Source organism: Mercenaria mercenaria, chromosome 17 (genome assembly GCF_021730395.1).
Source record: "Mercenaria mercenaria strain notata chromosome 17, MADL_Memer_1, whole genome shotgun sequence".
Lineage (NCBI taxonomy): Eukaryota > Metazoa > Mollusca > Bivalvia > Venerida > Veneridae > Mercenaria > Mercenaria mercenaria.
Window position 1 is genome coordinate 2,060,528 of NC_069377.1, and position 26,129 is coordinate 2,086,656.

Consider the following 26,129-nt stretch of genomic DNA (forward strand, 5'->3'; position numbering starts at 1 on the left):
TTGGCCCCTTCAGGGCCCATAACTCTGGAACCCATTAGGGGATCTGGCCGGTTCAATAAAGGAACTGAGATCTTATGGCAACACAAGTTTTGTGCAAGTTTGATTAAATTCAAATCATAAATGAAGCTGCTATTGTGCAGACAAGGGCAAAATAGCTAATTCTGGTCCTTTCAGGGGCCATAACTGGAACCCATAATGGAATCTGGCCAGTTCAAGAAAGGAAGCAAGATCTTATGGTGATACAAGTTGTGTGCCAGTTTGGTAAAAATCAAATCATAAATAAAGCTGCTATTGTGCAGACAAGGTCAAAATAGCTGATTTTGGCCTTTTCAGGGGCCATAACTCTGGAACCCATAATGGGATCTGGCCAGTTCAAGAAAGGAATCGAGATCTTATGGTGATACAAGTTGTGTGTAAGTTTGGTTAAAATAAAATCATAAATAAAACCACTATCGTGCAGACAAGAAATTGTTGACGGACGCACGGACGCACACACGACGGACGACGGACGAAGGGTGATCACAAAAGCTCACCTTGTCACTATGTGACAGGTGAGCTAATAAAACATGAAGGACCAGCTATATGTAGAGGTCAAGCTTTAATTTGTCAGTGATTAGTGGCTTAAAAAAAAAATATGTAAAGATTAGATCAAGAAATACCCCAGGGAAATTGTGACAATTTCTCCAGTGAAATTTCTCAAACAATTTCTGAATAAAAGTTAAAAACCACAGATTTTTACAAGTTAAACTAATTTAAAAAGTGTGAAACATTTACCTGTAATGCACAATTAAGTAGTCTAACAACTAGGTCAAACTGTTGATGTTCTAACATTGCTCTATTGCTCTGTATATGGTGACTAAGTTCTTGGGTTAATGATATACGAGCCACTTTACTCTTTAGTGCCCGTAAAACTGCAGGAAATATCTGAAAAAAGAATCAATATCTATATTTATCTATGTACTTATTTGGTATTTTTTGTCAGTAAAAGTGATTCCAACACAGGTCATGTTATATGACAACTTTCAAGCTTAAAGGGTGAAAAAGAAAAGGTAACTGTCTTGACATAATTTCTGACACAAGTCAGAACCTGAATAGAACAACTGGCCTTCCAACTAGCTAGTTTCTTCTGACCACTCAGTCATAGCTCAAAAGCACAGTTGTAAGGGCCAAGCTACCTGAAGTCTGAGACTAACAACTCAGCCAGGGTTCAGGCAGACTCAACGGAGGCTCATACAAGAGTGCTACGAACCAAGTTTACTGAAGATTTATCAAGCAATTCAAAACAAAAGCTTCTATGCATTGCCCTATAATAAGCACAGCATGATTTTTTCACTTACAATCCTTGCATCTGAGATCTTGTTATCAAATATAAAGTTAACACAGTTTCTGAGTACTTCAAGTCTTCTTGCATTGTTATGTACAATCTTCTGCCTGTCCCCTATAGTAGCAATGGCCGGTCCCATCGGGACTATACGTTTCTGTGTCCGCGCTGCTGTTAATCTGAAAAGTAAGATTTATGGCCATAAAACTTGCATATAACTTAAAATGTGAAGTATTCAGGGTCTATAATCAGTTAATTTTCAACTGTTTTTCTTTAAGCATGTAATTTCCAAATGACCTGCACTAGTTGATCGACCAACAACCTATTTTCACCCAACACCTGCAGTGATACATGGCTAACAAGCATTTGATCAATGTGCTCAGTCGTATAAATTTCGAGTGAACGACTATTTTTAACTAAATGTAGTCCAACTATAATGGTACGCATGACCATAAAAATGTATAATGAGTCAAACGTTACTATACAAACACAATAGAATGAAAAAGAGCTAGTTTGTTATCTGTCACACCAAACAGTGAACATTGAGTCTGAAGCAGACAGGAGAATTTGTGACCTTACAAGGCCAGGGTATGTATAAAATTTCGAGGGACTGACTATTTTTCTAGCTAAATTTAGCCATCTATAATCTGTATGCGATTGACCATAAATAAATGTGTAATGAAGTCAAACTTATCTATACAAACAGCAAATAGGAACTGAAAAAAGAGCTGTTTGTTATCTAGTCATCTCTCATAACAGTTGAAATTGTAGTCTGCAGGCAGACAGGAGGAATTTGTGACCTTACAAGGCAGGGTTATGAAACTTTGTGCATAGAGGGCAGGAAAACTTTGATTTGTTCTGTGTTAACTTACTTGTTTTTGTAAACAAACTTATTTGTCCTTTTGTATTGCAAACTTACTTTTTTGTTCTTTGTAAATTTATTTGTTCTTTGCAAACTTCTTTTTTCTTTGTAATGTTTATTTTTTGTTTTTGTTAAGATGCCTGTTCTTTGTATGCTAACTTTTCTTTTTTCTTTGTAAACTAATTTGTCCTTAGTAAACTCACTTGTTCTTTGTAAACTTGCCTGTCCTTTGAATACTTACTTTTCTTTGTAAACTTACTTGTTGTTTGTAAACTTACCTGTTCTTTGTATATAAACTTTTCTTTGTAAACTAACTTTCTGTGTAAACACACTTATTTGTTCTTTGTGAAATTACTTGTTCTTTGTAAAACTTACTTTTTCTTTGTAAAACTTACTTGTTCTTTGCCAACTTTGAGATTCCATCCTCTATGATAGCTTGAACTTTGTCTTCATCCAATACTGGGAAGATAGGTTGATGAATTCTTGCATAGGCTCCTTCTGTTGGTTTTGGCACTTTCTGTACATAGGGTTGGGGATTTGGATTTTCCTGAAATGGTAAAATCATTAATTGAGATAGGGCTGAATTTCATGGTTGAATCCAAAATGTCTACCTCTTGTGCATCCATGAATTCCCACAAATAATAATTATTTCAATGTACTTTGTGCTGGTAAAACACTTCATGGCGACCATGTAAATAAGTTCCAATGGAATCCTTTTAAAAGTGTGGGAGAAGTTTGTGGCTCAATTTCTTTTCCTTGCGGGGATGCATGCGGAAGGGTATGGACGACCAACCATTAGATATACCAACCTAAACTTTGTTTTCTGGGGTATAACTATGAACTTTCGTTTTCTGGGGTATGAAGAAAATTTCATCATATATAAAATGTATTTCTTGCTTCAAAAGGCATTTGCTCTTATCAATTCCCAATTTAACCATTGCATTTCAGTTCTTGATGAATAACACTTACTTTGAAAGTGAAGACTTCACAGCTTAGAGCATTTAATTACTTGCATTTCATTGCAAACATCTAGTCATTGAACACAAACAGACAAATTGCCCATAGTAAACATGAATTGTGACTCAATTTAACCTTTATCCTGCTAAATTTCTAAAATGGACTGGTGCAACATTCAGTTTGAGCAATACCATTTATTACTGAAATGGTTGTTCACTGAAAATTTACCGACTGAATAACAAACAGTGCAGACCATGATTAGCCTGCACGGATGTGCAAGCTGAACTTGGTCTGCACTGGTGGCAAAGGCAAAATCACTTGCTGCCAGCAGGCTAAAGGTTAAGGACATTTTCAGTTCTAACTTTAAGTACTTACATTATTATGCAACTGTTGAGCAAGGGATTTGATATGCTGGATGGCCAGGTCTGGCTCCGCCTTCTCTTCTTGAAGATCTTCCTGTATACCTGCATACACCTACAATATACCAACATAATGCCTTTAATATATTAACATACACTTAAAAGATACTACAATACACCTACAAAATTTTCTTGAAGACCTAATCTGTATACTTGCAAACACCTGAAAAATACCAATATACACATAATATGAGCCGTGCCATGAGAAAACCAACATAGTGGGTTTGCGACCAGCATGGATCCAGACCAGCCTGTGCATCTGCGCAGTCTGGTCAGGATCCATGCTGTTCGCTTTCAAAGTCTATTGGAAATAGAGAAACTGTTAGCGAACAGCATGGATCCTGACCAGACTGCGCGGATGCGCAGGCTGGTCTGGATCCATGCTGGTCGCAAAGCCACTATGTTGGTTTTCTCATGGCATGGCTCAATTATATTTCAATATGCACCTGAAATATACGAAAAGACATTATAAAGAGAGCGATTTGATATGCTGGATGACTAGAGGTCTGTTTCAGCCTTGTTTTTTTGAAGATCTTACAGTTTACCTGCTACCAACATAAATTATATCTTTAATAAAGCATGAACCTGAAATATACCACAATGCACACATATGCAAGAAATTTGATATACTGGATGACAGCGACTGTCACAGTCTACTTCACGTAAAGATCTTCATGTATACCTGCATATACCAACATACATCTTTATTATACCAACAAACACTTGAAAAGTACCACAATACATACACAAAATAACTTAATACAAGGGACAGGTGTCTTCAAATGCAATATACATTCTTGCATAAAAACTACTTTTTTCACTGGATCCGCCCATGTATAAACGGGAGAAAAATCGTGTGCAAACAAGGCAATTCACGTGCTGTTAATACATGATTTTTATTTTTGAAATGCTTTGCCAGGGACATATGTATGTATTTTTGCACACACTGATATTTGGCATCTGCGTCTTGTTTCTTCCATAACAACCTCTTCTTGTAGCATTATAGATACAATGTAATCCATAGTATGTTTAGCTGTATCAGTTTCCAACCCCAAACGTACTGCCCCCATCAATATACGCACTAGCTTCTCTTAGAGTTCACTCCCTTTACAAAGCGTCTGTTCAGTTATTGTAAATAACTGTGAATAAATAAGTATCGCGTGTAACTTGTGCTATTGTTCGTTGTTAGGTATTATATTTATGATTTTTGTTAGTATCAGTCGGTATGTTTTTACCTGATTTTTCGCAGAATTCATATAATAAACCTTGAAAGCTAGTCACTAACCTCGTACTCATCCGTACTCTAAATGTGTCCGTACTCAAAATAATTCAAATGTAAATTTATTATTCTTAAAATTGTGTTCCTGTTAATCAAATTTTTAAGTTATATGCAAAATTATGGGTAATATAACGTTTGTAATAACTAGAAATAAAAATAAGACGCTGAATAACCTTCAAATCACGCTTTTGGTAGTGTTGTTGATATGTGTGCCCTGGTTATGGATATTTAAAACATGTTTACCGTTTCCAAGAACAACCGAATGGTAACTAAAAATGTACCGGAATCGTAAAGCCATCACATATGAAAACAATGCATTAAGTCGACGTGTAATGTTTTTTTATGCAAGAATAGTGACAATACACGTTTGTTTTATGTATTAACGTCTGCAGAAGCCCTTGGGATATGTTTGTGACCTCGACCTTCGGTCTCGGTCACAAACAATCCCGCGGGCTTCTGCAGACGTTAATACACAAAAAAACGTGTATTATCCCTACAAAAGTACACCTGAAACTAACTTTCATACACAATACACCTGATATATACCAGGATACACCTGAACTTACATTTATGTATCAGAAATATACCAAAATACACCAGACATATACCGCACCAGTAACAAATTTGTTGAAAACAGATCTGATATGCTTGAGACCATATCGGTGTATTGATTTCTCATGTTGTAGACCTTTCTAACACTTGTTACATGTCCAGAGTAAAATCAAACGAACCCAGAAAAGTAACTTTATATGTCTTACATTCAAGTTTGGTTTGCAATACAGGTTTATATCCCTGTTTTGGAATACATTAACTTGTACACATTGAAATGATTCAAACTACAAAATACCTATATCATACAGACTTAATGGATTTGCAATATTATCCCTATAGACTTAACCTAAAAACAAGATTTTCGCACAATTTTATGCAAATTTCATATCGCGAAAGTATTATCACGTGAGAAAAATATGTTAACCCTTACCCTGCTAAATTTCTATAATGAACTTGTCCATCTTTCAATTTGGACAGTACCATTAACTGTTAAAAGGGGTGATTACCAAAAAGATACTGATTGAATAGCGAACAGTGCAGATTATGATCAGACTGCATGGATGTGCAGGCTGATCATGATCTACACTGGTTGCAAAGGCAGAATCAATCGTGTCAAGCATGATAAGGAGTAAGAAATGATGTTACCTCATCAAATATATCACAGACTCTGTATGGAGGTCCTCTCTCTGACACAAACGCATTAAAACTCATTGCACCCAGAACCTTTACTACAAAATCTTCCTCCACCATCCCTTTATGACCGAGAAAGCTTGCCTACAACATACAAAATTACATATAACATAAATAGCTATTAGACACTGTATCATCAAATCTATATTTGCAGTACTTGCTTTTGGGCTGAACAAAGACATAAATTGAGATATTTTAGACAGCATACTCACAAGTAAATTAATTTAATAATAAGACATTAAACAAGAGCACCGTCTATAGATGCAATGGCTCGTCTGCAAGTGCTGGAGAGTATGTTAGAAAAGAGTTATAGTTCAAAATATTTAAGTACAAAAAGGGCCATAATTCTGACGAAATATAGGTTAGTGTTATGGTTCTTGGCTTACATAGTCAACTAATGATGATAACCAAGTGTGCAAAGTTGCAAAGCTGTACCTCTTATAGTTTTTGAGAAAATTTTAGTGACGCCAACGATCAAGTGACGACAATGACTCGTAGATTTTTTTCAAAGATCAGACAAGCTAATAAATTCATATCGTGTTTCTTAATTTTTACCCTGCTAAATTTCTGAAATGGACTAGTCCATCATTGAATTAGGGCATTACCTGTTATTATTCAAAGGGGTGTTCACTGCAAATTCACTGACTGAATAGCAAACAGTGCAGACCATGATCAGACTATGATGATCTGCACAGTTCGCAAAGGCAAAATCACTTGCCGCCAGCAAGCTAAAGGCTACACCATTTCTATTTTCATAGATTTTATCTATAAGCTGATATATCACTATACAAGGAAATGACTTATTTACAACAACTTTCCCCTGTATTTTAATATATATACTCGTAATTTATATTTATGTTGCCTTACAATGCATAAATCTATTTTTATATATTTTCTGTGAAAAAAATAAGCAACAAACCTTGTGAAATGTAATGAATGGTTCTGGATGTATTCTGACCAGAGCAAGGCATGACCTATAACCCGTGAACAATTCTGCTATCATACGGATGAACACGGCTCTGATCTCCTTGTCCTGTAAAAGATAATAAAATGATTGTTACAACAGATCAAAGCTTGTTTGAACCACTCTTGCTCTGGCTTCCTGGGAAATGACAGTACTGGAGGAAAGAGAAGGTACACAGTTCCCCAGTGTAGCTGGAAACTGTGACGATGGTGAACCAACAAGAACCTCAACCAGAAAACAGAGGACAAGAATCACTTAAATCTTATATGGTGCACACATCTCTAAATTCAAAATTGGGGATAACTGAGAATATTATAGTGTGCGCGCTAACAGAATGTTTATCTTCTTGAATTTAGTTTTTTGGAAAAAGAATCATTATTTCGTTTATAACATGTCCATGAATATTGCTGAAATTGCAGATTTCTGAGAAAATAGGTATTTATTGTCACATTTAGGTCATATGGGAACGGTTTTAGTAGCAAGTACAGTCAAGCACTTCAAAAATTATTTTGACCAGGTATGGTTAATTATTTGGTTGTGGTCAACAGTTGTGGTCTTAACTGAAAATTTCTCGAAATGATACAAAAAATTGCAGAACTTTTAGTCTCTGACTTTGTTCATATCAACTAGTATGCAAAATGCTGGCTGCAATTATTGAACAGGATGGCTTTTTTACATTTTCTTTTCCCACAAATCAGGGTTTGACATTCTTTCAGAGGACTGCCTTAGAATTCTCTGATTGGATTAGAGATCTGGGGTGACTAACTCAAAGGTCCCTTAAGTCCTAAGGTGGTCGTAACGTCACCTTTTCTTGCTCGTAGGGATTTTTTTGATTAACTCGTAAGATACGAGATACCTTAAGTAATGCCATATCTTAAGGTAAAAAAATTGTGCCTTATCTATATCGTAAATAGATAGAAAATTGAAGAAATTAAGTTTTGTTTAACTTTCTGATTAATTTTTTATTTATAATCTAGCTTTTCCAATTCCTGTTGTTTTTTAAATCGGTATAGAGGTAATTTCCTAAAAAATCTGTGTTTTTTTCGCCTGCCTGCAAGGCAACTATCATTTCAAACCATACAAAGTTGCCTTAATACAAGTATTGAGCAATGGCATTTTATTTAGTAAAAAAAAACATAAGAGATACGAGTATTAATGAATATTTGCAAAGATCTTCAAATGACCTCAAACATGCAAGTCACTTTTTGAATTGATGGTATAAACCTTCCGATGTTCATCAAAACATTTTTTTTTTAAATCACAACGTATATAGGAAATTTTCAGTCAATATTATATAAATTGATATTTCGTATGTTAGTTGTATAATACTGATACTTTCTTCTGTCTTATATCATATATTTTGCTGTGTGATTAACGCATCTATTTCGGACTCCTACTTACGAGGACATGTTTGAAGAAATATCAGAGTCGTTCAATTAAGATGTTCCACATGTTAATGTAATTTAATGTAATTAGCTAGTTCAGTGATTGATAAAACATTTCTGTTGAATATGCATATCTGACACGGTCAAAATAAATGTACTTGCCTAATGCAGATTTTGGTACTCCTAGTCCTACAGTTTAGTAAATATTTCACAACTGTCATTCATATAATAATTTCTATTGTAGACGTGCACCTTAAATGCCTACCGTTGCTCAAATGTAGATTTATATCAACAAAAGTTTTACCACTATTACAGAAAGTGGATGACAGGTTAACATAATTTGATATCCTTTCATGATTCAGACACGTCAGTAAAGAAATTTTAGTAATCTTCAAAAGATTTACCAGATATAATACTGCATCAAGTTTAGCGGTCAAAAAAAGTTTACTGTATCAAAATAATAATATATGTTATCAGATACATTTGCATCATAATATAAACACTACTAAATGCAAAAAGTGTCTACAATACTATGGAAAAAATGGTCCGATGAAACTGCTTTTAAATGTAAATAGCGAAATGAATGCCGCAAGTAAAGTCTTTTTGCCTTTCAAGTTGCTTGGATCTCATTACTTGGTAATATAAACATAAGTTGCACTGTCATTGCATTTGTAAAACAAAATGAGAACAAGAGATCACAGAGTGATCTTGGCGCCCACCAATCTGCCATTTTTGAGTGTTCCAAATTTCAAGACTTATTGACTAGCTCAAGGTCAAATTTCATTTCCGTACACAACACTGTGCATATGGTCCAAATTCGAAAGCTGTAGCTTGAGAAATGTGAAAGTAGGTCACTAGGTCAATGTCAAGGTCAAAGTTTGTTTCGGTATACAATCCTATGCATGTGGTCTAAATTTGAAGCCTGTCGCTACAGAAATGTGAAAGTAGGTCACTAGGTCAATCTTAAGGTCAAAGTTCATTTCGGTACACAAAACTACGCAAGTAGTCCAAATTTGAAGGCTGTAGCTTGAGAAATGTAAAAGTAGGTCACTAGGTCAAAATTAAGGTCAAATTCTATTTCGGAATACAAAACTATGCATGTGGTCCAAATTTGAAGCCTGTACCTTCAAAAATGTGAAAGTAGGTCACTAGGTCAATGTAAAGGTCAAAGTTCATTTCGGTACACAAAATTATGCATGTGGTCCAAATTTGAAGGGTATAGCTTGAGAAATGTGAAAGTAGGTCACTAGGTCAAAATCAAGGTCAAATTTTATTTTGGAATACAAAATTATGCATGTGGTCCAAATTTGAAGCCTGTACGTTAAAATTGTGAAAGTAGGTCACTAGATCAATGTAAAGGTCAAAGTTCATTTCGGTACACAAAACTATGCAAGTGGTCCAAATTTGAAGGCTGTAGCTTGAGAAATGTAACAGTAGGTCACTAGGTCAAAATCAAGGTCAAATTTTATTTCGGAATACAAAACTATACATGTGGTCCAAATCTGAAGCCTGTACCTTCAAAAATGTGAAAGTAGGTCACTAGGTCAACGTGAAGGTCAAAGTTTTTTTCGGTACACAAACCTATGCATGTGGTCCAAATTTGAAGGCTGTAGCTTGAGAAATGTGAAAGTAGGTCACTAGGTCAAAATCAATGTCAAATTTCATTTTGAAACACGGAACTATGCATATGGTCCAAATTTGACGCCTGTACCTTCAAAAATGTGAAAGTAGGTCACTTGGTCAAAATCAAGGTCTAAGTTTTTTCCAGTGCACAAAACTATGTATGTGGTCCAAATCTGAAGGCTGTAGCAACAGAAATGTGAAAGTAGGTCACTAGGTCAAAATCAAGGTCAACTCATGTCAAGGTTCATCTTGCCACTCAAAAATATACATGTGGTCCAAATTTGAAGGCTGTAGCTACAGAAATGTGCAAGTAGGTCACTAGGTCAAAATCAAGGTCAACTCATGTCAAGGTTCATCTTGCCACTCAAAAATATACATGTGGTCCAAATTTGAATGTTGTAGTTATTGACAAGAACATTTTAAAAGCTTTTCCCTATATAAGTCTATATGAACCATGTGACCCCCGGGGCGGGGCCATTTTTGACCCTAGGGGAATAATTTGAACAAACTTGGTAGAGAACCACTAGATGATGCTACATTACAAGTATTAAAGCCTTAGGCTTTGTGGTTTGGACAAGAAGATTTTCAAAGCTTTTCCTTATATAAGTCTATGTAAACCATATGACCCCCAGGGTGGGGCCATATTTGACCCTAGGGGTATAATTTGAACAATCTTAGTAGAAGACTACTAGATGATGTCACATACAAAATATCAAAGCCCTAGGCCCTGTGGTTTTGGACAAGAGGTTATTCAAAGTTTTTCCCTATATAAGTCTATATAAACCATGTGACCCCCAGGGTGGGGCCATATTTGACCCCAGAGAAATAATTTGAACCATCTTGGTAGAAGACCACTAGATGATGCTTCAAACCAAATATCAAAGCCCTAGGCTCTGTGGTTTTGGACAAGAAGGTTTTCAAAGTTTTTCCCTATATAAATCTATGTAAAATATAGAAATAAACAAAGGGCCATAACTCACTCATAAATTGTTGAACCAGTCTGATTTTCAGGGGGACACAACTAGGGTACCAACACATCATTCTCACAAAGTTTGGTCAAAATCTCCCCAGTAGTTTCTGAGGAGATGCGATAACGAGAAATTGTTAACGGACGGATGGACGGAATGACGGACGGACAGACCACGAACGCAGAGTGATTTTAATAGCCCACCATCTGATGACGGTGGGCTAAAAAAAGCTCTTGATAACTGCGTTCGAATAATATAAACAGACAGAAATCTTAATACTGTAAATGTACGGAAATTCAAATGATTGCAGGGGATAAAACGTCTTATATCAACTAGAGATGAATGTATATCTACTTTCATTCCAAGAAGAGTAGAGGATTAAGTTTTCCGTCAAATTCTTCGACTTAAAATTACTCAAATTTAGAATTTAAACCAACAACAGCAAAACTCATTCGGTCAGATGTGTTAAACCTAGTGATAAATTCTTGCTACACGTTTACACATACCACTGCTTCAAAATTGTACGAGTATTTTATACGAATAAAAATTTATTTATTTGTCATACTAAAAAAAGTATATTCGTGTAGTACCTATTAACTTTTCCTGATCACAAATGTGGCACTTAACTTCTTTTACTAGAAAACACATTAGGGTGCCTTTTGTAAGCCATTAATTTCATAAGAATTTCATTCACTGTTGGCTTATAGGCCCACTGGGCCGGGTGTTTTTTTGATATGTCTGAAAAAGGCGATAAATATTCATATCAACTATAATTATATCCTTTTCGCGGCCCTAACGTAATAAAATGTATTAGTGTCTGATGACCCTTTCACGCTTCCGTAGAATCAACAATTATTACACGAACTTCATTTTAAAAATATTTCTGAAATGTCCAGGTTGCCGCTTTTAAATATGGAAATATCTAACATCCGATGAATATATATACCGACATTTTTAGACAACAGCAAAAAGGACCTTTTGAACGATTTCACAATGTTCCAAAAATCTCCATATACCCTTGCTCCGATACGGACACCTGTGAGATTTAATAAGTATTTTCTAATTGCTTTAGTTAAACTAAATCAACACAAAAATGAAGGAAATAATTACAGGTTGTTACATATTTTTTCCTAAAAGATAGGACAATTACAAATGTGGAAGATTCCCGTTTCATTTTTATGCACTTTTTTACATTTACGGTATTGTAAGTCAGGCTCAACATACGAGGTTGATAAGGTATGCTTTGAGTTATAGAAATAGCGTTACCTTAGTGTTACCTTAACACTGTCGTATATAACCTCGTAAATTCAGCGATATCGTAAGTTTCGAGTTAGCCACCCCTGTCTTCTAAAGATCATCTTAATAAAATCCCACATTCAATTATGCAAAAAATACACTAAAACTGCCAAATATGTAGGTCTAACATTTTGATTGGTTACCAACAGTCTAATTTTTCAAAAAAAAACAAAACATTTCTGTCATATGTTTTCTGTATTGTACCTTCTGTTCCAGAGATGGAGATTTCTTGTTAGGTGTGGCAGGAAATGCAAAATCTGCACTTAGCAGGTCCTGGTGCAAAATCTGAAATGAAAATAAAAATAAATGCCTTTTAATGTGGCTAGCCATGCATGCACATAACTTTGAGTATAAACACATCAAGAAATACATAGCACCAGACAAACAAGAGAAATTCCTTAATAACCGAGGTACTTTTTATTTGTGTATAAATATATCACTATTAATGTAAGAAAGAAACTGATTTGGAAACTGCCTACATGAAGCACAGGTGGTAGATGAATGAAATGAATGAATATATTTGATACAGTTATATTGTATAAATGACAAAGTAACCTTAAAAATACAAAAAAATATTAATGTTTTTAAGTATGCTTGTTAAGTCCACATTTTAAGGAGTTAAATTTATAGATTATATTCATTTTAAAAGGGCTCTAAATAAACACCACCACTGCCTACAGAGGCATTTTCAGAGACAATTTCTTACATAAGGTTCCAGTTAAATTGTCTTAGAGTTGCCTCCCAAGAAACATATATACATGTATTTTGTTCTGGAAATAAAAAAAAATCCACAAGCTGGCTGTATGTGTTCTTCCATATAGTCAGAATTGCTCAAGCTATGTATTCTTTTTGATCTATTCTGTATTTATCAATCATAATTTTAGATGATAAATTATTAGCATATAAGTGGAATTGAGAAACACATATTAAAATATTCATCAGGTACTGTAAAATCATGCAGACTGGATTTTCCAACATGGGTCAAACATTGAGATTAAATTGCAATTGCAGTTGAAAACAACTTCTGTTCATTTTATCCTTGAAAGCAACATCCCAGAAAATTTTACATCTTCACAAAAAAGCCATTTAGCCAAAACAATGAAATTTCATGCCCATGAAATTAAATGATTTCACGGTACCTTTGTGCAAATTTCTAAAGCCACAAGAATTCATCAGCATGTATATTTAATCACTTCTACTGGATTAAATTATCATAAAATCTACAATGCAATCAATCTCTATACACTCCCGATACCTCAGCATCAGCTACAGAAAAACACAGAACTAAAGTTTGATGTACAACAGTGCGTACAACATAACCTCTGTCAAACAGCATGTACCAGTACATATTACTGGGCCGGAAACTGTGCAGCCAGACCTGGACACAAACCGGAGTGCTTAGAAGACCACTCTCAACTTTACCAGATGAGCTACTGCACTGCTTACACTTATTCTCCAAATTTCAGAGATCAAGCCATGACATTTTTCCCCACTATTTTGAAATTCAACCTTGAAATTCGGTGGATACTACATAGATAAATGTGTTGGAGACTAAATGTCGTCACAGTCCGTCTTGTTTTAGGTAACCAGGGACTTCTGGAATACTGTACTGACGCTCTGCCGGCTGAACCACTGGGATGCTTCCACAATTTTTCCCATTTTTAATAATGAGGTCTTTTTACCCTCTGCTAACAATACTAACATATACAGTACAACAACTGTTAAAGACAACTTTTAACAGCAAACAACTCTTTACAGGGGCAGGCATTTCTCAGTCAATTAACCACTCTATGGTAAAACCCTCTGCACAACAAACAAACAATGTTCACTCTTCACAGGCTGTACTTTATTGCTAGAAAAAATGCAATCTTTTCATCTGAATTTTCTCATACTTCTGTAAGCTTATTAACAATGTTTTCATGGATTTCCTACCAGTTCTGACTGCAATTAAAGGACAACTTCTCAACAACATATACAGGTGAAGGAAGGACAACTTCTCTACAATATACACAGGTGGAGGAAGGACAACTTCTCCACAACATACACATGTGAAGAAAGGACAACTTCTCCACAACATACACATGTGGAGGAAGGACAACTTCTCCACAACATACACAGGTGGAGGAAGGACAACTTCTCCACAACATACACAGGTGGAGGAAGGACAACTTCTCCACAACATACACAGGTGGAGGAAGGACAACTTCTCCACAACATACACAGGTGGAGGAAGGACAACTTCTCCACAACATACACAGGTGGGGACAACTACTTCTCCACAACATACACAGGTGGAGGATGGATATGGTGAAGGAAGGACAACTTCTCCACAATATACACAGATAGAGGAAGGAAAACCTCTCCACCACAGCACAGGTGAAGGCTACATCTGCAGTTAAACTGTCATATAATGATTATTGCCCTACAGTTAAGGTAATGTACTGACAACCCATTGTTTGGTAGTACAAAACTTTCACAGCTAAAATGAAACAGTTATGCAGACAGAAAAGTTCTGCTGAAACAAATGCACATTAAAGTGTTACATTTTTGTTTATACATCAGGTATTGTTTAAAGACAACCAGATGTTCATAAATATTATGTCTCCTTTAATTATTGTAAACCAAGTAAACAAAAGACTGTTAAACATGAGAAAGTAAAAAAAAAATGAATACCATTAAATCATGATTTCGATGCAAAGAATTCTTGCAATTGTTCTGCATTTCTGCATGAAGACAGGAACACGCAACTGCATGTAGCAAACAAGATTGCAAAGGTGAAGCTAATCTGCCTATCTGATCAAGTCGATATTGTTAGGTTGTTGAAACAAGTTTGGTGAGAAATGGAGGCTGATATCAGAATGTTATAGACCATATCTGATGTAAAATGGATGTTGCTGACCAAGTTTGATGAAAAAAACCTAACAAAAATGTTAGCCTTATAAAACTGTTGAAGGATTAATGGCCAAGCTATTGAAATAACAAAAGGACTAAAACGGCCCTTTATCTTTTGTGTGATTCCAGATGACCAAGTATTAATTTTAAGGCAAACATTTAGACCAGGTTTCATGTAGATCACATACAAAATGTAGCCTCTTCCTTCTATATTTCACATAGTAACACAGCCTTTTACCCCAGTTGACCCAGTTTTGAACTAGACCTTGAACATTCTGACAATAGGTATCAGGCTAACAGTTCTATGCAAACATCAATTAAATTTTGTTTGATCCCCTTAAAAAATCTGGCAAAATGCACAATTATTCCTAATAATAATAAAAAAAATTCTTAATTTCCAGTAAGTAAAAAAGCAACATTTTTCCAAAAAAAAAAAAAAAATACTACTAAATCAATTATTTTCATGGGTTTAACATTACATGACTTAGACCAAAACCACTTTTTCATTTTCATGGGGATTTACATTTGTGCACTTCAACTTTTACAATAAAATATAAGTAAGTTTGTCAGGACATAACTTCACAGACTGATGCAAAGACAGAATCTATGAAAATTAGTCCTCTATCAAATATCAATCACGTATATTTTGTCCTACTTTCTTCCAACAAGGAACGAGGACTCACTCCATCTAAAACAGGACTTGGGGCTATCATTAAAAAAACATTTGTTTGCGGTAACACGACCTACCTGTGAAAACTGCTGCGACCACACTTTTTTTTCCGGCCAGTCAGATCGAAATTTTTTTCCCTGTATGATTATATGCAAAAAAAAAATTCCTTACCTACCTACCCAAACAAAAAACTTTGGGTCGCATTAATGCAAACAAACAATTTTTTAATTACAGCCTAGTAGTAACAGAAACATGTATATTTTATGAAGGAGGAAGCAAAAATGAGTAGACAAATACCATATGTAATGCCTTCATGGTGCGAGACAGGACTGGCTCTGGAATTGTGGGTAATGTCACACACTCGGGAATATGTACACAACCACCATCAAGATCTATGATGACAACATCCAGCTGCAAATACAAAATTAGTCACATTATTCCAACTTCCAACAAGGCTTTCTGTTATTTATGGATTTCAAATCTTGATTTGTGATGTTTGATTCTTCACAAGTAGCCTGTTTTGTTGAAATGTTATATTTGAATTGGTGAACACTGAAAGCTACTGTAAAAGTCTATTTTTACGTGAGGCTTCTATTTTCGCGGAACTTCGCAAACGAACCTTCCCGCAAATTCAACTGTCGCAAAATTTCTGTCTTAATATTGGTGGAGAATGCCAATGTCGCGAATCGCTGATTCTAAAACACGCGAAAAAACTGAAAATCAGAGGAAAAAAAACAAAAAACTAACGAAATGTAAGGCTTTTACAGTGCTCTGATAAAGCTATTTTCTGCAAAGCTTTACTTTCTGAAACTAAAACAAGTGCTGTCAGAAGGATGCTGCATTCTGACAGTACACAACAAGGAGCTGCGTTCAATAAACGCTTGATGCCCCCAGTGGCATACTTGTCGATACAAAGCAACCTAAGTCCAAAACGAGGTCAAGGTCAAACTGAGGTCAGGTGATGTCTGAAGATGAGGAATGGTCACAGGTTACATTTGTATTAGTATCAATTCATTCTTGTAAGTGGTATTAATGCTAGACGAAACGGTCCCATTTGGTTAACCAAGAGATGGCCCATATAAAGCAACCTAAGTCCGAAATGAGGTCATGGTCAAGGTCAAACTGAGGTCAGCTGATGTCTGAAGATGAGGAATGGTCACAGGTTACATCTGCATTAGTATCAAGTCATTCTAGTTAGGGGTATTGATGCTAGACGAAACGGTCCCATTTGGTTAACCTCGTACGGACGGACAGACGAACGAATGGACGGACGGACAGGACGATCACTATATGCCTCCCGCATCAGTAGATGCCGGGGGCATAAAAATATGGTGTGTGGTGGGAGACAGGTTTGAAATACAAAATCACTTTGAGGACTGTGACTAAAATTTTTGACTTGAAAGCATTGCTAAAGGCACGGCAATAACAAGTTGAATAAAGTCCTTCGTTTTCTTACAGCACTCAAGCTAAATATATATGTAATTTTCAGACAACTTTAGAAAGGAACAAGCATTTAAATAGCAGTAGAAAGGAGGGACAAATTAAATTAATTTATGCAAAGTTATAATGGATACCCAATCACGCATGTTAATCCTTACCCTGCTAGATTTCTATAATGAACTTATCAATCTTTCAATTTGGACAGTACCATTACCTGTTAAAAGGGGTGCTTACCAAAATGATACTGACTAAATGGCGAACAGTGCAGATATTGATCAGGCTGCACAGATGTGCAGGCTGATCATGATTTACACTGGTCGCAAAGGCAGAATCAACCATGTCCAGCAAGGTAAGGGTTAAAGAATTCTTACCAGATCTTTGATATCTTCTCTATGTACTGAATGGACTCCAGCAATGAAAGGGGTGGGGGTGTTGAGGACCTCGAGCAGGGCTGTTGGTAACACAGGAATATATACATATCTGAAAACAAAGAAAATAGAATCAACAAATAATTATGTAGCCCTCAGACATATATTTCACACAATACCAGGGAACCACACGGGGACAAGTCTATTATGTTGGCTTCAGTTCATCATGGTCAGACACTTCAGTTCATCATTAGTCTGCCAATATATTGGGAAAATGTGACTTCTGATGGCATTTTTTGTTAATGCTCGGATATTAGTATTAAAGTGTTCCTTAGAATCGAACATGAAATTTAAAAGGGGCTGTCGCCTTCTAGGGTTCCTCATTACAGTACAATGGGGTCAAAGGTCAAATAAGTGCATTTACAAATAAATTATGCCGATGTGCACCCGTTTTATTTTCATATACCATCTAAATTGGTTTAAATACTGTGTCTCAATGCCCTTTACTATTTTGTAAATAAAACTGATGATAATATATAAAATATGTATCTAATATATATATAATATTATATAGAATAGTATATATTTGGGGAAATATGACGGCAAAGTATGTTTTACTTGATATGTTTGCTAATCTTTATATGTGGATGAACTAGTGAAATGTTTTTGAAAATGTTGTATCAAAGGGTTATTTCAATGTAAATTCAAGGTCACAAACATGTCAAGGTCAAAACTGAACTTTTAAAAATGACTGCTAAGTTATTAATGGTAGCAAAATGGTGCGTATAGTACAATATACACAAAAACTTTTCTGACTCCACACCTGTTTTTCCCTTTATCGCCAAATTTGACAGATTTGAATGAATGTTTTACACAATGTTAAATGATTATTCTATTATAATATAGCATAAAAACCACCATAGCCTGTTGTAAATTCATTTAACTGTAAGGGTAACAATAAGGTAACCCTTAAATTAAAAGTCACATTAGTAAATTCCAACTCACAGTGGTACACTTTGACTCTATTAATTCAATGATATTAAAATTGTTTTATTCTGAATGTTCAACTCTGTTTAGTTGTAACGGAACATCAGTTAATATTTTCTGTTTGTACATATTAATTTTTATCAGGTTTGTGACGTCATTAATGACACCAAATTAATGACAAAATTGTTTATTCCCGCAGATGACAGTATTGCCGTATACAGACCAGCACCAAGTTGCATTCATTCAGTGACATTTTTTGTAGGGGGACGAGGGGTGGGGTACCTTATTTAAACTGTCATGGCACAACGAATGTACGAACAATTGATATCGTTGTTATGTTTATTTAATTGAACTGGACATTAAACAGTGTGTCTAATTTTCATTCAAATCTGTCAAAATTTGGCAGAGATAAAAACAAAAGTCAGGTGTGCAGTTAGAAAAATTGTTGCGCAAATGATTACAAAATGACACTGCAAATGCATTTCTTGCATTTCAGGCAGCAATAAAACTTGAATTTAAGCTTTGAACTGACTATAAAAAGAATATTTACATATTGTACAGTTTTTGAGAAATGTGTGCGAAAGAGAAAATATGATAGGTTTTGCAGAAGAAGACTAAGCGGAAAATGAATTACATATAAATGCATAAACTTCTCACGTAAATAGTATTTTAGCTCAATCAGCAGAGCACATATCTAATGATCGAGGGGCCATGAGTTCGATCCCTGGAAGAGGTGAATGTTCTCCATGACAATTTGATAATAGACATTGTCATGAGTGAGTTCGTCCTCCACTTTCTGAATCATTTGGAGATGTCGGCAGTTACTTGCAGGGAAAAGGCCACTACTTGTAGAGACTCCAGAAACACTGATTAATTAATAAGTTAATTGACCGCCGTTACATTTATAATATTATATGAAATACTTCTCCAGCCCCTAAAGAAATGATTTCAGATCTGGTGATGATTCATTATTTGATATATATTTATGCTAATTTGTCCACGTGACGATGGTTAAATAGGACATTTTAGAAGAATAACTGAAATATTGGTCAGAGCATAGGTTTACACAGTACATGTACGGTAATAAACTAATCAGAAGAGATCTGTATGATTTCAACTAGTTAATCTATACACAATTCCCTTGATTCACTGTAATATAGTTATTTTGTTTACTATAAGTCAGACTCAATCAAACCGAGTCTGCAATTTTCACTTTTTGCCTTGTTCTCGATGCTTCCGTGGGATCTAATTTCCAGATTTTATTTACTTCACAACAGCGGGTGTTAAGTGCTGTGTGGCGGCCGTAAAAGGTCGCCCCAACTTCATCTCAGTGTTGTTATATTTTCTGGTCCTTCGGGATCATTGATTTCAACTCATTTAGATTTGAAGATTGAATACTGCTTAAGCCGGTGCTAGGGGGCGTGGGCAGTGTTGCATTTTCCATTACTGCCCATGAACAGACTCAGTCAAACCGAGTCTGCAATTTTCACTTTTTGCCTTGTTCTCGATGCTTCCGAGGGATCTAATTTCCAGATTTTATTTTTTATCATAATATTTTAGGTATTTCCAATTAAGTAGCACATTTCAAGAACTAAATTTTCTATCACCGAAGCTCTTAACGCGATATTTGTGTCATTTTAATCTAAAAATTCACCACGCTATTTCTGTTTCGATCTTTTTTATCTTTGGCTTTGCTTCTACACTCTCACTTATTTAAATCAAAGTTGAAAAACGAATCAGATCGTAACAATTTACAGATCTGGCATATGGTTTCAGACAGGATGTCCTCAGTGACAACATTGTGAAAACAGTGATATTGAAGTTATACCTTCCGATATTTTCATGATTACTGACATAGTTATGATGGTTCAACTAATCAAAATGATGAAATATTGTGGTTCGATATTTACCATGAGATATAAAAAACGTGAAAATAACTTCCTGCAGGATGAGAAGAGCATGAAGAAGAGATTTGAAATTCAAAATGATGGATTTATAATAAACATATAATGCCGATAGATATATTATGTCAGGCTAATCCGTCAATTGCTTGTGAAGTGTTATGGAATTTATTCATTTTTTTATACAAGAGTAAGAAGTTATTTCTATATAAGGGAAATTCATTCCAACATTCGCACTGAATTTAATTGACAATATATTTTACAAGTTTAAGGCTACAATAGCATTAGCTCACAATTGCTTATTTTATAACATCAGTAGATTCCTTCATGATACATTGGTAAGTTTCTCCACACAGTTCTATCACCAACCAATCACTCGGAAATGTAAAGGTGTTGTAACAGGAAAACAAACATGCTTTGCCCCTATATTCACGGTCATAACGATCATACTAACAACATTCGATATACTATCGAATTCACTGAGAATGTTCAAGCCTTTTTGAAGTTATGACATCTAAAGAACCAACATAAACAAATATTTACAAAATTGTAGATATTGAAACACTTGAAGAGCGGTTACAAGTTCTTATAATAGCCTAATGTCAGTGTGCAAGGAATAATTTTTTAGCTGATTCAAAAATATGAAAAGTACCATTTTTCATGTTGATCATCATGCGTAAACCAATGAAATAGAGTTTTGATTGACAGCATGGACAGTTTTAGATAATGCTTGAGAAAAATTTCACATTTCATTTTGTCTCACAAATAGACTTAATCAAACCGAGTTTGCTATTTTTGCGTTCTGGAGTTCTATGCCGCCGAAGGAATCTTTAGATCTGTCAACAGTTAGTACAGCCAAACTATTTTCGCTAGAGTTTGATAGGACAAGCAACATGTGTTCGAGATATCAGTAGTACAAGCTAACGTGACGTATACATTATATAGGCCTTACACCGAGTTCGAGCAAGCAAACTGACTTTGCTAGACATTATAAAATACAGTCAAACCTGTCTATAAAGACCACCCTTGGGAGAAACAAATCGTGGTCTTAATTGACAGGTGGTCTTTGTTCACAGGTTAAACACAGTGTAAATGTTAAAATAGGAAACAAAACCAGTAGTGTTTAGAGCCAGGTGGTTTCTGTTCAGAGGTGGTCTTTAGCACAGATTTGACTATACGCGCCATAGAATTTTTCCACCTGTACTGTTCATACAGACAACCATACAGGTAACCAACCAGCCATTATGGAAACTGTTAGCCAGAAAACGGAAATTTTAGAAGCATGAGAAAAACAACTTTCATAAATGAACAAAATATTCGAGCGTACGACAATTTAAGCTCATTCTATAGAAATACCTTTAGTCGTTTTAAATTTAGCCAGTCTTAAATGCAATAAATCTATTTGAAATAATTTATTTTACTTCTGAAATTCATAATTATCACCGAAAAATTACAAGTTTGTACTAGAATGTAGCAAAAATTGCAGATATCTGAAATTTATAACAAAAATGCACTTACTGACCTTGACCTTGTGCTGTGACCTTACTATGACCCTTAGAAGGCGACAGCCCCCCTGAAAAGTTTCCAATTTTTATAAAGTTAACAATGAACATGGCTGTCGGGTATTAACAAAAAATGCCATCATAGCCAATTTCTAGGCCTCTTTTTTGGATATATAGGCAGACTACATGGTCAGACAGACACTTGGCTTCAGTTCATCATGGTCAGACAGACACTTGGCTTCAGTTCATCATGGTCAAACAGACACTTGGCTTCAGTTCATCATGGTCAGACAGACACTTACAATTCAAATATATTTCTGCTTTCACAAACAGTAATAAAGAGCCTACTTCAATATGCGCAAGAATTGCGAAGCCGAATAGGAGAGTGTGTGTTGACACTGACTGAATGGCGAACAGTGCAGATCATGATCAGACTGCACAGATGCTGCTATTGATATGCACTTGTCGCAATGGCAGAATCACTTGCTGCCAGTAGGTTAAGGATAACAGAGAAAGTGTAATAGACAGATAGATGCACAGACAGACTGATGTGACCAATAAAAAAAGTTAGCCATTTGCAGAGCATAAAAATATATGTAAACATTCATGTAGATAGAATAATAATGAACATTTTTCAAGGTAGGTAGAGACTATTTTCCATAAATAAAATTTGCTGTTGGCTAATCATGTAAAGCCATGCATACTGAAAACAGAAATTTGTTATCCCAAACAGGAATGTTATAATCAAGATGTAGTTAATGGCCTTCCATCAAAGTGAACTGATATTGATACAGCATGTTGACTTTAATGTTACACAGTAACAGTTGTGCAACAGCTGCTAGGGGTAAACCTTACCCTGCTAAATTTCTATAATGAACTTGTCCATCTTTCAATTTTGTCAGCACTATTAACTGTTATAAGGGGTGCTTACCAAAAAAGATACTGACTGAATGATGAACAGTGCAGATCATGATCAGACTGCATGGATGTGCAGGCTGATCATGATCTGCACTGGTTGCAAAGGCAGAATCATTCATGTCCAGCATGATAAGGTTAAACAACAATATACCCTTATCCAGACTAGCAACTATTTTTTTATATGGAAAAACAATCTGACAAACAGAAATGTTTGCTTTTATTATTATGTTCCATCTCCCCAAAACATTTGTTTGAAATAAAAGCTTTTTAACCTAATCATCAACAGAAATTATACATAGGGTTTGTGTCAGTGGGTACTGGGAAGGTGTAGACTGAAATTATTACTCAATCAGGGCTTTTTATTTTCGCTCTGAGGGTAAAAAGCCTTTATACATCCCCTGATTCAGAAGTGGGAAACAGCCCGGTGACAACCAATGCTGTCATAATTAAATCCTTAACTGTTTTACATAAACTGCCTCCCAGTAAAAAAAGCATGCCATGACAGGGAGGCATGTCACTTTTAGTAACTTAACCTTTAGCCTGCTGGCAGCAAGTGATTCTGCCTTTGCGACCAGTGCAGACCAAGATCAGCCTGCACTATGATCCTTGCAGTCTGATCATGGTCTGCACTGTTTGGTATTCAGTCTAAATTTTCAGTAAACACCCCTTCAAATGATAAATGGTACTGCCCAAATTGAACGATGGACCAGTCCATTTTAGAAATTTCGCAGGGTAAAGGTTAACCTCAGATCAGTTCAGCAGGAAGAGCAAACTTAAATTCATTATTTATGACAAGGACCAATTTCTAAAGCAAATTTATAATAAATTGTCTGCATTATCTAGAGAAATTTTGGTAAACATTATTTTTTTTATGACCGAGAATTTCTGGTTTTACACAATCAGTATCTATACAGATCAATCAAACAAATATTCTCAGAAAATGCTACAATTACTTTTCCCCGATTACAGTAATTTCATGCTATAAAACAGAAACTGTCTGTAAGATGTTGGCCATTGTTGTTTAGTGTGTGTGTGTGTGTGTTTCTTACAGGCCTGGGATTCAGTCAAAAGCCTGAAAGCCTACATTCTAAAGCCTGAAATCTCCTTTTTCAATAGTTATAGAGGGAAACTGGCAGTCAAAAGCCTGCAATCAGGACCTGGTGAGTGAATCCTAAAAAATACCAGGCCTGTTTTAAATACAACAATCCACAATTTCAAAAACAGTTTTATTTGCATTGTATTAGTACCCCTTAAACACAAGATCATGAAATGAACTTAAAATGATAAGCCTGATCAATTATTCTTGGAAAAAAAAAAAAATTAACTACACACTGTACATTAAAACCATTTGAAATTCCAATTACCTTTTTAATTAACTTGTGAACTCAATTTTTTAGTTGCAACTCAACCATTATTTTTTTATCATATTCAAAAAAGATAAATGGAAACATGCTAAATTTATGCAAAATCATTTATGCGAAATCAAATAATTTCCTGGTTTGGGTAAAAACTTTTTCATTGGGTTTTAATCTTCTGAATATAAAATAAATGAGAGTTTTACTAGTTCACTTGAGTTCAATTTCATTGATTTACTCAACCCTGAAAATCTGCCCCCACAAATATTAATGATTTCCCAGTAACTGCTTTTTATGATACCAAATTTATAACACATTATATGAAACAATAACACACATAATTTACATCATGGAACTCTTCTCAGATCTATACTGTACAATGTACACTGTTTGCATTATTTTCACTTCATGATATTATACTCAATTTCGAATAACTAATCTGATTACCTTTCAGAATAAAATTAATGCTTCTTTGGTTAATTGACGCCCCCTCCTGGCCTCCCCATACCCCAGCAACCCCTCCAGTATTTTTTTTTTCTCTATACAAGATTTACATATATGGGGACAAAATTCATTTTAACATTTTAAAGTTTAAATATGAGCCCAGGTCATGAATATCAATGGACGAAGTCTAGGCCCAAGGATGATATAGAAACAGATTTCCACCATGTGCAGTGTCAGTTCATATTTGATTGCAAAAATTAAATAAATACCATTTATTTCTTTTTAACAAAAATATCAAAAGGTTTATAAAATAAAGGAGGTATATGGTACGCTTTCAATTTGCAAAATTCACACAGGTTTCAATTATTAATGAGAAAAAAAGTTCACAAATATTTCCCATTCTACAGTGAAAGGTAAAAGTGTTTAAAACTGCTGTTGAAACAGGTACCAAATGCTCTAATAAATATTTACCTGTACCAGGGCTTAACATACCGACAGCTGAGCTAACCAGAACAGACTAAACCTTTCAAAAACATTACTGAAATAATTGGGCTAAATCATAACTTGCTGGAATTTTCTAGTAGAAAATGGGTGCCAGAAATCTTATTTGTTATTTCTTGTGAAGATCATAATTTTGGTTTAATAGACAAAAAGATGAAATATCTCCTGATGAATATAAATTAAAAACTCTTAATGACTCCCTGCTTCCATTACACCTATATGTTAATATGTGGTGGAAAAAATAAAACCCAAGTTAAATCCTGAAAAAATCAAACTCTTAAAAAAGGAAATTCTAAGTAGAGACTTTTTTACTCAGAAATATTAAACAATTATTTGATATATTAACGATGAGGCAAAATGGACTTATTTTTTTACTGCAAAAATTGTTGTTTTTTTTTTTGCTTTACTTTACTGAAATTTTTTTTTTATCCTTGATATCATATCAGTCTGTGCTTTTTCTTGTTGAATACTGTTTGTAACTGTTTCATTAAAAGTTACCTCATAGTAGATATTGTTTATCCTTGATCATGTGTTTTTACATGTTGAATACCGTTTATACGTGTTTGATTAAATACCAATATTCTCTAGATATAAAGTCATCTATATCATCTTCAAATATAATGCATCAGATTTAATTAATAACCTATTGTTCAATATCCTAGCGTATCTTTCAAGATACTAATACTTAAGTAGGTGCACTCCAGATTTTGTTCCTATGGTACAACTTGCCTATCTGCAATGCAGTAATAAAGTAAGGAAAGTGCAAATTGGTACTTAATAAAAATTCAATTTTTATCACTTTCCCTACTGTAATGCATGATGCTTCTTTGAGACA

At 34.9% G+C, this 26,129-nt stretch overlaps 1 protein-coding gene across 6 annotated transcripts in view; it reads right to left on the bottom strand.

Moving 5' to 3' along the window:
- Nucleotides 1-26,129, bottom strand: part of LOC123536008 (myotubularin-related protein 13-like) — an 88,834-nt gene that overhangs the window by 40,297 nt on the left and 22,408 nt on the right. For 5 of the 6 annotated variants that reach the window (XM_053528731.1, XM_053528734.1, XM_053528735.1 and 2 more), the window contains exons 1-6: nucleotides 7,000-7,109; nucleotides 6,036-6,164; nucleotides 3,516-3,614; nucleotides 2,579-2,730; nucleotides 1,338-1,500; nucleotides 775-924 (exon numbers count right to left, since the gene is read on the bottom strand). In XM_053528731.1, the coding sequence (XP_053384706.1) occupies nucleotides 775-924; nucleotides 1,338-1,500; nucleotides 2,579-2,730; nucleotides 3,516-3,614; nucleotides 6,036-6,164; nucleotides 7,000-7,083 (777 nt within the window). In that variant the 5' untranslated portion in view covers nucleotides 7,084-7,109. Of the gene's footprint in view, nucleotides 1-774; nucleotides 925-1,337; nucleotides 1,501-2,578; nucleotides 2,731-3,515; nucleotides 3,615-6,035; nucleotides 6,165-6,999; nucleotides 7,114-12,520; nucleotides 12,602-16,175; nucleotides 16,290-17,689; nucleotides 17,799-26,129 lie in introns of those variants that run through there. The other variant, XM_053528736.1, reaches the window with a different exon arrangement.